This window comes from Phyllobates terribilis, unplaced genomic scaffold (genome assembly GCF_046119375.1).
Source record: "Phyllobates terribilis strain yellow unplaced genomic scaffold, ASM4611937v1 Scaffold_5__5_contigs__length_657084704, whole genome shotgun sequence".
NCBI lineage: Eukaryota > Metazoa > Chordata > Amphibia > Anura > Dendrobatidae > Phyllobates > Phyllobates terribilis.
The window spans coordinates 413750509-413767202 of record NW_027362765.1 but is presented as its reverse complement, the minus strand read 5'-3'; the positions used below and the strand labels follow the sequence as shown (position 1 = coordinate 413767202).

The following is a 16694-nucleotide window of genomic DNA, read 5'->3' as shown; positions in this document are numbered from 1 at the left end:
TTCTCGTACCCACCACCACCTCCGCCGGTACGAGAAACTGAGACGAACCTAGGGACGAAATACCTACTCCCAGATTGCCGTCCACCACACAACCTGGGATCAACAGTTTTCCGACGACTCTTCACTCTGCAAGGGATGGGATGGACACCCCCCAATAAAATGTCCCTTTCTCCCGCAGAAGAAACACCTTCCTGTCTTATGGTGCACCACCGGTCCCCTCCCCCGAAATGATGTCCCTCCTAATTGCATAGGCTCCTCTGGACTGACCAGGGGAACCACCATATGAGGGGACCTTGTAGGAGGTGGAGTCATCACAGGGGGTAGAGTTATCCCGCACCTCTCCCGAAGCCATCTGTCAACGCGAATAGCAAGGGCCATAGCGGCTTCCAGTGACGCGGGAGAGTCATACTGTGCCAACACATCCTGTAATTTGTCGGATAAACCTTGACAAAACTGGCTCCTAAGAGCCGGGTCATTCCACTGGGTGTCCGTGGCCCACCTACGGAACTCCGAACAGAATTCCTCCGCCGGACGATCTCCCTGCTGGATCCTACGTAACTTAGACTCAGCAAGGGAGATCCGATCTGGGTCTTCATATACGAGTCCCAGAGCAGCGAAAAACCTATCCACTGACTGGAGAGCCGGGGAGCCCGGGGGAAGAGAGAACGCCCAAGATTGTGGGTCCCCTTGTAGGAGCGAGATGACAATTCCCACCCTTTGTTCTTCACTCCCCGATGACCGAGGCCGCAGCAGAAAGTACAACTTGCATGCCTCCCGGAAAACAAAAAACTTGTCCCGCCCCCCAGTGAACCTGTCAGGGAGAGCTACTTTAGGTTCTGGTCCGGCTTGCTCCTGAGGATACAAAACCTTGGACCTAACGTCCGCCAGCTCCATGAACAAACTCTGCAACTGCCGAGCTAGACCGGCTACTGGATCCATGGTAGCTGGAGAAAAACTAAGTGGTCGGTGAAAATGTCACGCTGTCTCTGTATACTGGAGGTAGGGGGCCTAAGCTGACCCTAAGCTGGGGCCCTGACTAATCCCTCAACCTGGACGTACTGTTAAAGGTACAGAGGTCCAGGTCGCCAGCGTAACCCCTACCTCCTGAGGATCCCTGCACCTAAGTAATCTAGTCCTGAGAAGGACCCCGATCACAACAAAAGGGGACAAGTAATAATATGCCCACACACAGTACTTAGACGAACGAGACAGTACAAGGGAAAAACCAAAACCACCTTGCATACAAAAACTACACAACTACAACAGAGGGAACACCAACGGGAAAGGAGATAAATGATAAAGCGAGGAAGGGAAAAGACTCTCCGAATACACTTATCTCTGAAACTCCAAATACCACGATACGCTCTGTTAGTCTGCATGAAATGCTTTCACCGACACTTCCCTAACAGACCAGCAGGCATTTGAAGGAGTCTCACTACAGCAGCATTGATTGCAGCTGGGCGAGGCTGGACCTCGTCTAGCACAGAGAGAGAGAGAATTAACTCCCTCACTGCCGAAAAACACAAAGCACCAAAAAGTCAGCTGCGAGAAGTCAGGCTGTGTAATCGTGACGATCTTCGTGGCGACACACCCGTGACAGAGCTCCAGAGATGCAGTAGGGAAATGGGAGAAAGTTCCACAAAGTCAACTATCACTGCAGCCCTCCACCAGTTGGGCCTTTATGGCAGAGTGGCCAGAAGGAAGCCTCTCCTCAGTGCAAGACATATGAAAGCCCGCATAGAGTTTGCTCAAAAACACATGAAGGACTCCCAGACTATGAGAAATAAGATTCTCTGGTCTGATGAGACAAAGATAGAACTGTTTGCTGATAATTCTAAGTGGTATGTGTGGAGAAAACCAGGCACTGCTCATCAACGGCCCAATACAATCCCAACAGTGAAACATGGTGGTGGCAGCATCATGCTATGGGGGTGTTTTTCATCTGCATGGACAGGACGACTGGTTGCAATTGAAGGAAACATGAATGCGGCCAAGTACAGAGATAACCTGGTTTGGATGAAAACCTCTTCCAGAGTGCTCTGGACCTCAGACTTGGCCTAAGGTTCACCTTCCAACAAGACAATGACCCTAAGCACACAGCTAAAATAACAAAGGAGTGGCATCAGAACAACTCTGTGATCATTCTGGACTGGCCCAGCCAGAGCCCTGACCTAAACCCAATTGAGCATTTCTGGAGAGACCTGAAAATGGCTGTCCACCAACGTTCACCATCCAACCTGACGGAACTGGAGAGGATCTGCAAGGAAGAATGGCAGAAGATCCCCAAATCCAGGTGTGAAAAACTTGTTGCATCATTCCCAAGAAGACTCATGCCTGTACTAGCTAAAAAGGGGGCTTCTACTCAATACTGAGCAAAGCGTCTGAATACTTATGACCATGTGATATTTCTACATTTCTGTTTTTTTTCAGTCAAGATGGAGTGCAGAGTGTACATTAATGAGAAAAAAAATGAACTTTTTAGAATTTACCAAATGGCTGCAATAAAACAAAGAGTGAAAAATTTAAAGGGGTCTGAATACTTTCAGTACCCACTGTATACAAACACCTTGGATTTTACTGAATAAAATGGAGGTTTTGCTGAAACTTTTCCATTAAACCGATACTATTCTGCTCAGCTCCTCCTTTTCTTTACCATGCTGTCCACAGAACAAACTGTGCATATACAATGTGACATGTTCCCTTTTATCCTAAGTCATATTGCAAGGCTTGTTAAAGGGTCAATACTGACTTTTAGGATTGCTACTTCCAATAGGTGGCACTAGAGTTCTAGTCCTCTTCCTCTCTGAAGAGACAATTTGCATATTTAATTTCCCAGAGGAGCATTGCAAGGCTTAAAAGTCTCCTCACATTGGCATGCCAGGCTTGGCATGTCACTCTCCACAAGGAAAAACGTTATCCCTTAGAACTCAGTCCAGAGCCTTTCACCACCCAGCTACAGTAAATCAGATCTCATACTTTGCACTGATGAAGGGCAGCACCCAGAAACACTGTGTCTGCAAATTGAGATTCTGGTTTGGCTTTTATTCTAAGTTATTTGGCAAGGCTCGTTAAAGGGTCAATATTGACTATTAGGATCGCTACTTCCAACAAGTGACACTACAGTTCACGCCCTCTTCCTCTCTGAAGAGACAATTTACATATGTAAGTTCCCTTTAAACACGTATCTCTTATACTTGATTGAAAATCCAGCTCTGGTGTCAGCAATATATGTTCTGTATATGTAACACTAGGGGCACGTGCCGACAAATGTATTGTTATTCTATGGGGCCATGCACATGTCCGATTTTCTTTCCTCAGACAGAGTCTGTCCAAGTAAAAAGTCAAAGTGTGCCCAATTTGCATCTGATATTCGGATCTCACTCGGCCATGCAAGTCAATGAGTCTATGAATAACATCGGATTGCACTTGGATGACATCTGAGTGCAGTCCGATTTCAGAATGGAGGATGTAGAAAAAATTTTTTCCATCTTCTCTTCATTGGAGAAAATCGGATCACACTCTGATCGAAGTCTGATCACAGTGAGAATACCATAATCGGCCCGATTCTCTCGGATGATAGATCTACGCTTGTGTGACCCTGTCCTTATAATGAGGAAATTTTCAAGAAGTGTGAAATTACAATAAGACACAAACCAATTTCCCCTGTACTTATAGAGAGAAGAATTATATAACTTTGTGGTCTATTCTGGGCTTTCATACATGAACCAAGAAACAGAGCTTGAAAGACAAGAATGCACAGAGGATGACACCGCTGAGACTGATCCTTTAGCCGTTGATGTAGCCTCAGTTTTTAGGGTAAGGTAAAATATATCTAAAGGATAAAGAGATTTTTATGCATTTGTATATCCAGCATTATGTAGCTAATTTAGTGTGTATCAGCTGTTCCCATTTATTTGGTGCAGGTGTCATCTCTCTTCTCAAAACATTTTCTATGCCATTTTATTTTCATCACTAACATGGACCATCAGGGACAGAAAACCAATATAAAAATCTAAAAAAAGTAGTAGTTCAGCTCACCTGCTTAGCGCACGGTCAAAAAAAGCTCAAAGTAGAAAGTCCAGGAAGAGACCAGAATTCGCTTCATCCATAAAAAAGGCTTCTATTCCAATAAAGTAAAATCGGGAACAATTCACACAGCAGTATTCCATGAGTCATAGAAGGAAACCATAAAAAGATAAGGCAACGCGTTTCTGAATCTGTGGTCCTTAATCACCACTAAGGTCAAAAACGCGTTGCCTTATCTTTTTATGGTTTCCTTCTATGACTCATGGAGTACTGCTGTGTGACTTGTTCCGAATTTTAACTTTATTGGAATAAAATCCTTTTTTAATGGAAGAAGCAAACCTCTAAAACACTCTAGATCTCCAGGATCAATTACTTTTCAGGTCTACCAAGGGTTGCGAAGGATTGTCCACCACTAAAATACCCTACATTAATATTTCTTTTATCCAGTCTACCATTGATGTGTTCAATATTCCTTTACTAACTTATATGTGATAGAAATAAGTTAAAGAGGTTGTCCACTACTTTTACATTGATGACCTATCCTATGGACACTTAGCACCCCCGCCGATCAGCTGTTATCGGTGTCGGTGGCCGCCGGACAGAAGTGCTCACTTGCCAATCTGCTCCGTCTTCTGATGGCCACGGAAGGGTACTACATATCTGCCTCCTATTCAAATCAATAAGGGGCGGTTGTGCAGTACCCTGCATTGGCCACTATCAGTAGACGGCCAGCTCCGCAAGGGAGTACTTCCTGCCGGTGACCGCCGCCAACACCAATAACAGTTGATCAGTGGGGGTGCCAAGTGTCGGAGTCCGACTATCAGACATTGATGACCTATCCCAATGTAAAAGTAGTGGACAACCTCTTTACTTAAGTTAAAGGATTTTGCCTCCGTGTTGCACTCATTTCTTTTTCTCATGTCTTTTTAAAACCTGAAGCCGGCGGACTGTCTGACCTTTTATTTATTCATTGACTCTTAACAATGGATCAGTAAAAAAGAGATGAGACACTGTGGGACTGTATTATTTGGGTAGCATGTTGCAGTATTTAGCCATTGCTCCATCTGAGTCTCATAGAAATGTATTGAAAAAGTGACTTCTGGTCCATATAGAAGACGGTGTGATCCGACTAGTCATATTGCATTGCTGGTCACGTGGTGCAAAATAGGACCTGGATGTCGCTGATAAGGGGAAGTTATGGGGATTGGTATATTAGCCCCTCCGCGGTATACAGAACATTCACTAAAATGTGACTATAATGTGCACTTTTCAATGGGAGTGCAGTATCGTATGCCGTCCTTTAACCTGATATATATCTTTTTTTTTTTTGCTTTTTATAGCAAAACTACTTAAAAGTTTTCACCAACACTCAGATGAAGAAACCAGTGAAGTGCGTGACCTCTGTGCCTGGTGCCCGTAGTAGGAAAAAGCGTGATAATAAAGGTAATCTCACGACTAGTCCGCGCACTACATTATGTTATCGTGCACATTTAGGCATACACTGTCAGTCCACTAGAGGGAGCTTATGCTCTTACTGCATGCTCGTTTGTTAACCCTTTGTAGACATGGCCATTTTTCTTTTTTCGCTTTCGTTTTTTCCTTGTCCCCTTCCAAAACTCATAATATTCAACGCTGTTTATTTGAGCATCGCTTTTATAACATCTACTTTGTGGTTAAAATGACTTAGTAACTCGGCTGTACAGGTCAGGACGGTGATAACCAGACCGATTTTTCTGTAGTTTTTATTGGCATTATTTTGAGGTCCACGTGACTTTTCTCTTTTTATTCTATTTTTTGGGGGGAGGTGAAGTGACTAAAAATAAGCAATTATGCCAAAGACATTTTTTTATTTTTTTTTACGTCCTGCATTCATTGTATGGCACAAATATTTTTATATGTTATTCTTTCCAACAAATACGTACATGGTGATGCCAAATGTATTAATTTTTTTAATTTTTTTTACATTTCACTGTTTATGCTTTGAGAAAAGAGGAAGATTTAAGTTGCGTACCCACTATGAGTTTTTGGTGAGTTTTTTACACTGCAAAATTTCTGCACCTTCTGCACCTATTATTAGGTTACTTGCATTTTTCATTGCATTTTTGTTTGCAGTTTTTTAACATGTGTTTTTGACGCTGCGTTTTTGTCTCTTTTTTTTTGTGTGTCATGTTATAAATAAAGCTAACTTGCTTTTGACACTTCCGGTTGTTTGGCTTTGACAAAACTTTATTGATATATTTAGGTGAGGATTACGTGTATCTTTTGTGCGTTTCCACCAAGTAAACGCAATAAAACCACATGTGCATTTTTTTACCTGCGGATCTAATTCAAGTCTACAGAAAACTCTGAGTACCCACAAGCGAAATTGGCATGCTGCGGATTTGAAACACGCACCGTAGGTCAGTTTACAGAGGGCATAAGATCTCTATAAATCTCATTCACTTTGCTGGAACTGTAAAACTCTGCGTTTTTGATGCAGCAAAAACGAGCAGCATCAAAAAAACGCACCACAAGCTCATCGTGGGAACATAGCCTTAAAGTTTTATTTATAGTTTCCCCCAGTAAAATAATAACACCTATACTCACCTCCGGTGCCGGCGATGTTCCAGCGGTGTTGGCACCGGCTCTCCCGGGATCTTGTGACATTGTTATGTCACGCAATCCCTGTGGCCAATCAGCGCTCTCTCCACTTACCTCGTCTACTAATGTAATTGACATCCGAAGCAAGTGAGTGCTACAGCAGCTCTCACTCATCCTCTGGATGACTTAAATTGTCTGAAGAGGGGAGAGTGAAGCTAACACTGATTGGCCACAGGGATTGTGTGACATAACAATGTTATGCAATCCCTGAGTCAATGCTGACACAGCTGGAACGGCACCGGTACCAAAGAGGAGTAGAAGTGTTATCATCCGTTAAATCGCCATCAGACATTAGATCGTTAAATAGCCATCAGTTTTACTTTTGTTTGAAACAGATCCTGTAAGCAAAAAACTGATCCTTTTCAAATGAAAGAAAAACGGATGACTAATTAACGAATCTTTTTTCTATAGACTTCAGTGTTAAAAAAAAAAACAGATCCAGCTGAAATCAGTTTTTTTAGCAGGACAAAAAAGTTGTGTCTGCACAACTTTTTTGTTAATGGATTGCTGCTGAATCAATTTTAACTGATGATTACTGGACATGTGAACGTAACCTTACAGTGAAGAGACCAATTCAAGTTTTTTTTTTTTTTTTTAGCCAAACACAGGATTAGATATAACAGTTTTTATACTTTATTTTCCAAGTGGATCCAATTCTGTCTATGGTTCCAAAACTACATATAAAACTTGCAGAAGTGTTCTTCAAAACATTTTCCATTTTCCATTTTTACAGCAGTGTTCTTGTTTGAGTTAATCAGGAACCATTTTGTATTAATTTGTGCTTAGTTATATTTTGAGGAAAACAAACTCTCCAACTATCCAGCATTTGCAAAAATTACATACATAGTTACATAGTTACATAGTTTATAAGGCCGAAAAAAGAGAAGCGTCCATCCAGTTCAGCCTATTTCTTGTGCACTGCAGCTATTCCGCTGCATTGATCCAGGGGAAGGCAAAAAAAAACCATGCGGTATAGGCCAATTTACATCATTGAGGAAAAATTGTTCCAAATTGTTTTACTACAGTCCCAGCAATAATTGAACTATACCATGGTGAAATCTGCTGGGGATTTTATTAACCCTATTTAAAATTGGGCAATTCCCAAAAGGGTCAGAGGCATTCCTGGGCTGGACTGAGGGAGAGACTTAAGTGTCCTTTTCCCCACAATACTAAGGATGGTAATTAAGGAAAAATTAAACCTGTCTACTAAGGAATATTTATGGAATATATGCCTATATATTTGTCTTAAAATTTGTGCATTATCAAGAAACACAAAAACTATAAAATGGTTGAATATTTTCCATAAAGCATTGCATTTTTGCATACACATTGAGTTTCTTTCTGTACATTGTTATTCCACACTATTTTTCGGTATTATTCTACTCTTGGTTAGGGACAATATTTCATTTGTAAGTTACAATTGTAGACACATTGTAAATAATATGATAATGTGAAGTATGATTTGTGTTTTTTTTGTCTCATGCTGCATTCTCTTGGTAAAGATAAATTAGAACAAGAGCATTTCACACGAAGACACTTTCCAGACACCTGGTTATTTGATCTAGTTCCTGTTGGGTAAGTGATTGATAATAATAATCCTTCTTTCTCTATTATTGGAGGGCCTGTAGACATGACTGGCTCCGTGTGCAGCTCCGACGGACGGATGCAGGAGCTGCCTGCATTAACATGCACTGTAATCTGGCTCGTAAATCAGAATAGACTAATTTATAGAAATCCTGAAATCCCTGTGGAGAATACTATAGCCTATGTTCATTAGCATATAAGCTAATATTGGGTGTCTATGCGGACCTTTCTCCATGCGGACATCACGAGGATCAAAAATACATTAGTCTAAAAGAACCTGAAATACTTATTCAGACTTCTATCTTTGACGATCATGTTTTAGCAGCGTCTTTCACGGCTAGAACACTGATCTAATATAGTCCAAGTGGCAAGTGTCTGGAAAAAAAAAGTGCGTCTTTGATCCTTCTCACTGATCAAACTCCCCCATTCAAGTCTAAACTCGGACAGCACTTTGTTGGAATTCTAGTTTCATCCAAGTGTTGTCCATTATTCATTTATTGTTTATTGGAGAAGCTAGGAAACCTTCATCAATTATGGTCAAAATTGCTTCTGGATAGTTGGGAGAAGTTGCTCTTGGAGGATGTTAGATACCATTATTTATTCATGGCAGTGTTCTTAGACAAAATTGTGAGTAAGCCCACTCTCCTGGATGAAAAGTCCCCCACACATGAATGGTCTTAGGATGCGTACCTATCAGCATGACATAGGGCTCACATCTTCTTCTCAAATCATTCTTCCAGATGTCCAACACAATCTGAAGAGGACTTCATGAAATATAATACCTTTACTCCAGTCCTCAGCAGTCCAATACCTAAACTTCCAACTGAATATCAGTCTGTCCTCAATATTTTTCTTGGAGTACAGTGGCTTCTTTGCTGCCCTTCTTGATACCAGGCCAGCCTCCAAAAAACCCTTCACCTCACTGTCCATGCAGATGCACTGACATTTGCCTGCTGCCATTCCAGAGCAAGCTCTGCACTAGTGTTGAAGCAGTCTCGTAAATAGATCTTCTTTAGGAGAAGGTCCTGTCTCTTGCTGGATTTGAAGGAGTGCCCAGAAGTCTTTTTCATAGCATTTGAACCTCTCTTTTTAAATTTCTTGATCCAATAGATGGTTGCTTTAGGTAATGATACAAGTAGCATTGTCCTTGCCTGTAAAGCCCTTAATGCAAAGCAATGAGGTAACCATGGCTAACAGAAAAACACACTGTTTTTAAGCACCAGCCCCCTTTTAAAGCAACCAGTCTGCTCTTATAATTCAATCAGTATGACCAAGTAATAGCAGATACAGTGGGTACGGAAAGTATTCAGACCCCTTTAAATTTTTCACTCTTTGTTTCATTGCAGCCATTTGGTAAATTCTAAAAAGTTCATTTTTTTCTCATTAAAGTACACTCTGCACCCCATCTTGACTGAAAAAAAAACAGAAATGTAGAAATTTTTTCAAATTTATTAAAAAATAAAAACTGAAATATCACATGGTCATAAGTATTCAGACCCTTTGTTCAGTATTGAGTAGAAGCACCCTTTTGAGCTAGTACAGCCATGAGTCTTCTTGGGAATGATGCAACAAGTTTTACACACCTGGATTTGGGGATCCTCGGCCATTCTTCCTTGCAGATCCTCTCCAGTTCCGTCAGGTTGGATGGTGAACGTTGGTGGACAGCCATTCTCAGATCTCTCCAGAGATGCTCAATTGGGTTTAGGTCAGGGGTCTGGCTGGGCCAGTCAAGAATGGTCACAGAGTTGTTCTGAAGCCACTCCTTTGTTATCTTAGCTGTGTGCTTAGGATCACAGTTTACTAATTCTCCTACCCATGAATACGGGAATACTCTGGACCTGTTTTTTTCCAGTCTCTGCTTGCTGGATGACTTTACCAACTCCCCTCTCCTGCTCTCGGACCACAACCTTCTTTCCTTCTCTGTTAAGAATTGTCTCCTCACCAGGGACACCCCCACTTACCACACTTATAGGAATACACGTACCATTAATACCCAGCAGCTTATGGACAATCTCCACACATCTTTAGCCCCCATCTCCTCCTTCTCCTGTCCAGACTTAGCATTGCCACACTACAATAATACACTGAAGAGTGCCCTAGATGAAGCAGCTCCTTCTACTCGCAGAAAGATCCGACACAGACAACGGCAGCCCTGGAACACGATGCAAACACGTTTTCTTCAACGTTGCTCAAGGTGTGCTGAGCGTCAGTGGAGAAAATCTCTTTTAGCAGAGGACTTCATCCACTATAAATTCATGCTCAAAACCTATAACTCTGCCCTTCATCTGGCCAAACAATCATACTTCACCAACCTCATCACTTCAATGTCCAACAATCCAAAACGACTTTTCGAAACCTTAAACTCCCTCCTGAAACCTAAAGCACAGGCCCCCACCACCAACCTCAGCGGGGAGGATCTGGCCACTTATTTTTTTGAAAAAATCAACCACATCCATCAGGACATCTCAGCCCAATCTCCTCAGTGCCTGGATCCTCTTCCCTCCGCACTTCAAGCTCACTGGCCATCTTTGAGCCTGTCACAGAAGAAGAAGTTACCCAGCTCCTCGCTTCTTCTCGGCCTACAACCTGCAACAGTGACTCCATTCCTTCACATCTCCTGCAGTCCCTCTCACCGGTGGTCACCACTCACCTGACTAAAATATTTAACCTCTCTCTTTCTTCAGGTATCTTTCCCTCCTCATTTAAACATGGCATCATAACCCCTTTACTTAAAAAGCCATCCCTGGACCAGAACTGCACTGCTAACTACAGACCTGTCTCTAATCTTCCTTTCATCTCTAAACTCCTGGAACGCTTGGTCCACTCCCGTCTAATCCGCTATCTCTCAGATAACTCTCTCCTCGACCCTCTACAATCTGGTTTCCGCTCCTTACACTCCACGGAAACTGCCCTCACTAAAGTCTCTAATGATCTACTAACAGCCAAATCCAAAGGTCACTGCTCCCTGCTGATTCTCCTGGATCTCCCGCATTTGACACTGTGGATCACCAGCTCCTCCTCACTATGCTCCGCTCTATAGGCCTCAAGGAAACCGTTCTCTCCTGGTTCTCCTCCTACCTCTCTGACCGCTCCTTCACGGTATCTTTTGCCAGCTCCTCTTCCCCTCCTCATCCCCTTACTATCGGGGTTCCACAGGGCTCAGTCCTAGGCCCCCTCCTCTTCTCTCTATACACTGCCCCTATTGGACAATCAGCAGATTTGGGTTCCGGTATCATCTCTGCTGACGACACCCAATTATACACTTCTTCCCCTGACATCACCCCTACCCTAATACAAAATACCAAGGATTGTTTGTCTGCTGTGTCTAGCATCATGTCCTCCCTCTATCTTAAACTGAATCTCTCCAAAACTGAACTTCTTGTGTTTCCCCCCTCTACTAACCTAACTCTACCTAACACCGAAATTACCTTGGAGGGGTCAACCATAACTCCCAAGCAGCACGCCCGCTGCCTTGGGGTCATATTCGACACTAACCTTTCCTTTACACCCTATATCCGATCACTCACTCGCTCTTGTCACCTGCATCTTAAAAACATCTCCAGAATCCGATCTTTTCTCACTTTGGAAACTGCTAAAACTCTTACTGTCGCTCTTATTCACTCTCGTCTGGACTACTGCAACTCTCTTCTGATCGGTCTCCCTCTTACCAAAATTTCCCCTCTCCAATCTGTCCTGAATGCGGCAGCCAGGGTCGTATTTCTGTCCAGCCGCTTCACCGATGCCTCCACCTTGTGCCAGTCATTACACTGGTTACCCATTCGCTACAGGGTCCAATATAAACTCATTGCTCTCACCCACAAAGCTCTCCACAGTTCTGCACCACCTTATATCTCCTCTCTCATCTCAGTCTATCGTCCTACACGTGCCCTCCGTTCCACAAATGACCTAAGACTAACATCCCCCATAATCCGAACCTTGCACCTCCGTCTCCAAGACTTCTCTCGTGCTGCGCCAGTTCTCTGGAATGCTCTACCCCAGACGATCCGATTGATGCCTAGCCCCGATGTCTTCAAGCGCGCTTTAAAAACTCATCTCTTTAAACAAGCCTACCATCTCAAATACCCAGTAAACTAACTTTCCCCTGTTCCCTCCTAAATACTATTCAAAATCTGTCCCCTACTGTTCATCTGTTTCTACACCCTCCATGCACACGATAACTGCACTCGGTAATTGAGTATTGCACTTGAACATACAGGCTGATGACCGGATCATACAGCTTTATATGATAATCCCGACTTATTATAATTGCCTGACCTGAAATAACAAGCACTTTCCACCTATTGTGTCCCCCCATTTCCTTGTAGAATGTAAGCTTGCGAGCAGGGACCTCACTCCTGATGTAACTGTTAAACTGTCTCACCTTGTATTGAATTTATTGTTTGTACATGTCCCCGCTTAATTGTAAAGTGCTGCGGAATATATTGGCGCTATATAAATAAAAATTATTATTATTACTATTATCATTGTCTTGTTGGAAGGTGAACCTTCGGCCAAGTCTGAGGTCCAGAGTACTTTGGAAGAGGTTTTCATCCACGATATCTTTGTACTTGGCCATATTCATGTTTCCATCAATTGCAACCAGTCATCCTGTCCCTGCAGCTGAAAAACACCCCCATAGCATGATGATGCCACCACCATGTTTCACTGTTGGGATTGTATTGGGCAGGTGATGAGCAGTGCCTGGTTTTCTCCACACATACCACTTAGAATTATCAGCAAAAAGTTCTATCTTCGTCTCATCAGACCAGAGAATCTTATTTCTCATAGTCTGGGAGTCCTTCATGTATTTTTGAGCAAACTCTATGCAGGCTTTCATATGTCTTGCACTGAGGAGAGGCTTCCGTCAGGCCACTCTGCCATAAAGGCCCGATTGGTGAAGAGCTGCAGTGATAGTTGACTTTGTGGAACTTTCTCCCATCTCCCTACTGAATCTCTGGAGCTCAGCCACAGTGATCTTGGGGTTCTTCTTTACCTCTCTCACCAAGGCTCTTCTCCCACAATTGCTCAGTTTAGTTCTAGGAAGACTTCTGGAGGTCCCAAATTTCTTCCATTTAAGGATTATGGAGGCCACTGTGCTCTTAGGAACCTTGAGTAATGCAAAAATTCTTTTATGACCTTGGCCAGATCTGTGCCTTGCCACAATTCTGTCTCTGAGCTCCTTGGGCAGTTCCTTTGAGCTCATGATTCTCATTTGGTCTGACATGCACTGTGTGCTGTGAGGTCTTATATAGACAGGTGTGTGCCTTTCCAAATCAAGTCCTATCAGTTTAATTAAACACAGCTGGACTCCAATGAAAGAGTAGAACCATCTCAAGGAGGATCACAAGGAAATGGACAGCATGTGACTTAAATATGAGTGTCTGAGCAAAGGGTCTGAATACTCATGACCATGTGATATTTCAGTTTTTCTTTTTTTATAAATTTGCAAAAATGTCTACATTTCTGTTTTTTTCAGTCAAGATGGGGTGCAGAGTGTACTTTAATGAGAAAAAAAATGAACTTTTTAGAATTTACCAAATGGCTGCAATGAAACAAAGAGTGAAAAATTTAAAGGGGTCTGAATACTTTCCGTACCCACTGTACCTTGTTCTTGTTAACATTTCCTCCTGAGCTAACGAAAAGTTCACTGAAATCATATAAGCAGGTTATTTTGTCTACGCGATGAAATTTGGGGGAAATATGGATTTTGTGATTAGGTTAATTTTCATGGCAACGATTAAGTTCACAATTTTTTCCAATTGATCTGATCACTTTTCATATCAATTTAGAGTTAATACAAATTGGCACTATAAAAACTAAAGTAGCACAGTTTGTGTAAACCACAATTTACATATTAAGTTTCCCAGAGGAGCATTGCACGGCGAATTAGGCTCCTTACCTTGACCTGCCAGAGCTGGTATGTCACTCTCCTCAAGGAGAAACGTTACCCCTTAGACCTCAGTCCAGAGCCTCTCACCTATCCAAATCAGTTCTCATATTTTGCACTGACGAGAGGCAACAGCCCGAAACACCGTGTCTGCAAATTGAGATTCTGATTTGGCTTTTATCCTAAGTCATATTGCACGACTTGTTAAAGGGTTGATTGTGACTTGTAGGATTTCTGCTTCCAATAGGTGGCGCTATAGAGTACAAGTCCTCTTTTTCTCTGAAGAGGCAATTTGTATATTCAATTTCGCAGAGGAGCATTGCACGGCGATTAGGCCTCCTTACCTTGATGTGCCAGAGCTGGTATGTCACTCTCCACAAGGAGAAACACTACCCCTTAGACCTTTGTGTAAACCAAAATTTGTGTCAGTCTCAAAACTTTTGGCTATGACTGTACATATACCATGCTTGCCAACTTTTGGCCTCTCTGGGAGAATCCAAATTCCTTTAAAAGCACAATTGGGCATCTGGGCTCTATCTAATAATGGAGTGTCTAAGCATAACCAAAGAAAACCTTGAAACTTTTGAAAACGCATACATTTGCAATCAAAATTATTCAACTCCCATTGCAAATTAGGTTTAGTAGCAAAATGTACAAACTTTTTTATATTTGAGGTAAATTGGTGAACAAAAAACAGTTGAAATGTGTCATTACAACCGATATAACTAGTGATTTCTCCTAATTCAACACAAAATGCCACTTTTACTGACTTCTGCTATCTCCGAATTTTTCATCCCCTTCTTGACAAGCGTCATTAGTAGAGATGAGCGTTGTTCTACTCGAACTGTTCGCCAATCTCAAATTCGAGCTGTTTTGGGCGGTGTTCGAGCCGTTCGGCGAACACGAACAATTTGAGAAAAATTCGGCTGTTCGAGGTTATGTTCGATAACTGTTCGTGCACCAAAATCATAACTGGATTTTTTCTCAGTAATGATGAAAATTAATGTTAATACGCAGTTTGAGTGTACAGCGGGGCGGGGGGAGGGGCAGGGGATGGATCTCTGCAGGAAAAATGAAGATCGCCATTTTTTTTTCTCTTTCCCGCATTTGCAGTGGGGAGGTGCAATCTGTCAGCCTATCAGCAGCGCACACACGGAGCGAAGTGCTTTTTTTCACACAAGCAAGGGCATGTGTCATTGGCAGTGTATGTCACATGTCCTTGCCCTATAAGACCAAGCCATTTTCCCCGTCGCCACCATTTTCTCACTGCTGCAGCTGCGTGTTAGACGGCACCGCTGTTGCTGTGTGCGCTATACCTTGTTAATTTCAAGCCAATTTTCGCACAAATCTACAGATAGCTTGGGAGTAGGGAATAGTTGTGATTGCAGTCCTTTTAAGGACTAGGTTACAGCATTTCCTACGACTTTTATCAGGCAGGTCTGTGCTCTTAAATAGATAGATTGTGGGAGTAAAGACTAATTGTAATTGGAGTCCTTTTCAGGACTAGGTTACATCAGTTCCTATCAGTTTTTGCCAGGCAGGTCTGTGCCAGTGCTGTGCAAGTTTTTTTCACAGCATTTGGCTGAATCTAGCAAAGCTAATCCTTTTTGGCCTATTGCAGAGTGTGTTAGTCAGTGGAGTAGCCTATCTGTGTTGCAAGATATACCACCTGTGTATACAATACCAATTTTTTTACTGCACCTAGTGAAGTAAAATCTTTTGGGCATAGCATCATTCTATTAGTCCATCTATACTGACCTCCATCAGGTTGCAAATTGAATATAATTTTTTTCTGCATCTAGCTCTGAAAAAATATTGGGCTTCTAGCTGTGTGTGGGACTTGTTGTACTAGTCCATCTATACTGACCTCCATCAGGTTGCAAACTGCATATATTTTTTTCTTCATCTACCTCTGAAAAAATATTGGGCTTCTAGCTGTGTGTGGGACTTGTTCTATTAATCCATCTATACAGACCTCCATCAGGTTGCAAACTGAATATATTTTTTCCTGCATCTACCTCTGAAAAAATATTTGGCCTTCTAGCTGTGTGTGGGACTTGTTCTATTAGTCCATCTATACTGACCTCCATAAGGTTGCAAACTGAATATAATTTTTTTCTGCATCTACCTCTGAAAAAATATTTGGCCTTCTAGCTGTGTGTGGGACTTGTTCTATTAGTCCATCTATACTGACCTCCATAAGGTTGCAAACTGAATATAATTTTTTTCTGCATCTACCTCTGAAAAAATATTTGGCCTTCTAGCTGTGTGTGGGACTTGTTCTATTAATCCATCTATACTGACCTCCATAAGGTTGCAAACTGAATATAATTTTTTTCTGCATCTACCTCTGAAAAAATATTTGGCCTTCTAGCTGTGTGTGGGACTTGTTCTATTAGTCCATCTATACTGACCTCCATAAGGTTGCAAACTGAATATAATTTTTTTCTGCATCTACCTCTGAAAAAATATTTGGCCTTCTAGCTGTGTGTGGGACTTGTTCTATTAGTCCATCTATACTGACCTCCATCAGGTTGCAAATTGAATATAATTTTTT

General features: G+C 42.2%; 1 protein-coding gene across 1 annotated transcript in view; it reads left to right on the top strand.

Moving 5' to 3' along the window:
- Positions 1 to 16694, top strand: part of LOC141273387 (alpha-1-macroglobulin-like) — a 352694-nt gene that overhangs the window by 261927 nt on the left and 74073 nt on the right. Inside the window, exons 16-18 of the mRNA XM_073685148.1 lie at positions 3676 to 3816; positions 5367 to 5469; positions 8169 to 8241. Of these exons, the coding sequence (XP_073541249.1) occupies positions 3676 to 3816; positions 5367 to 5469; positions 8169 to 8241 (317 nt within the window). The remainder of the gene's footprint in view (positions 1 to 3675; positions 3817 to 5366; positions 5470 to 8168; positions 8242 to 16694) is intronic.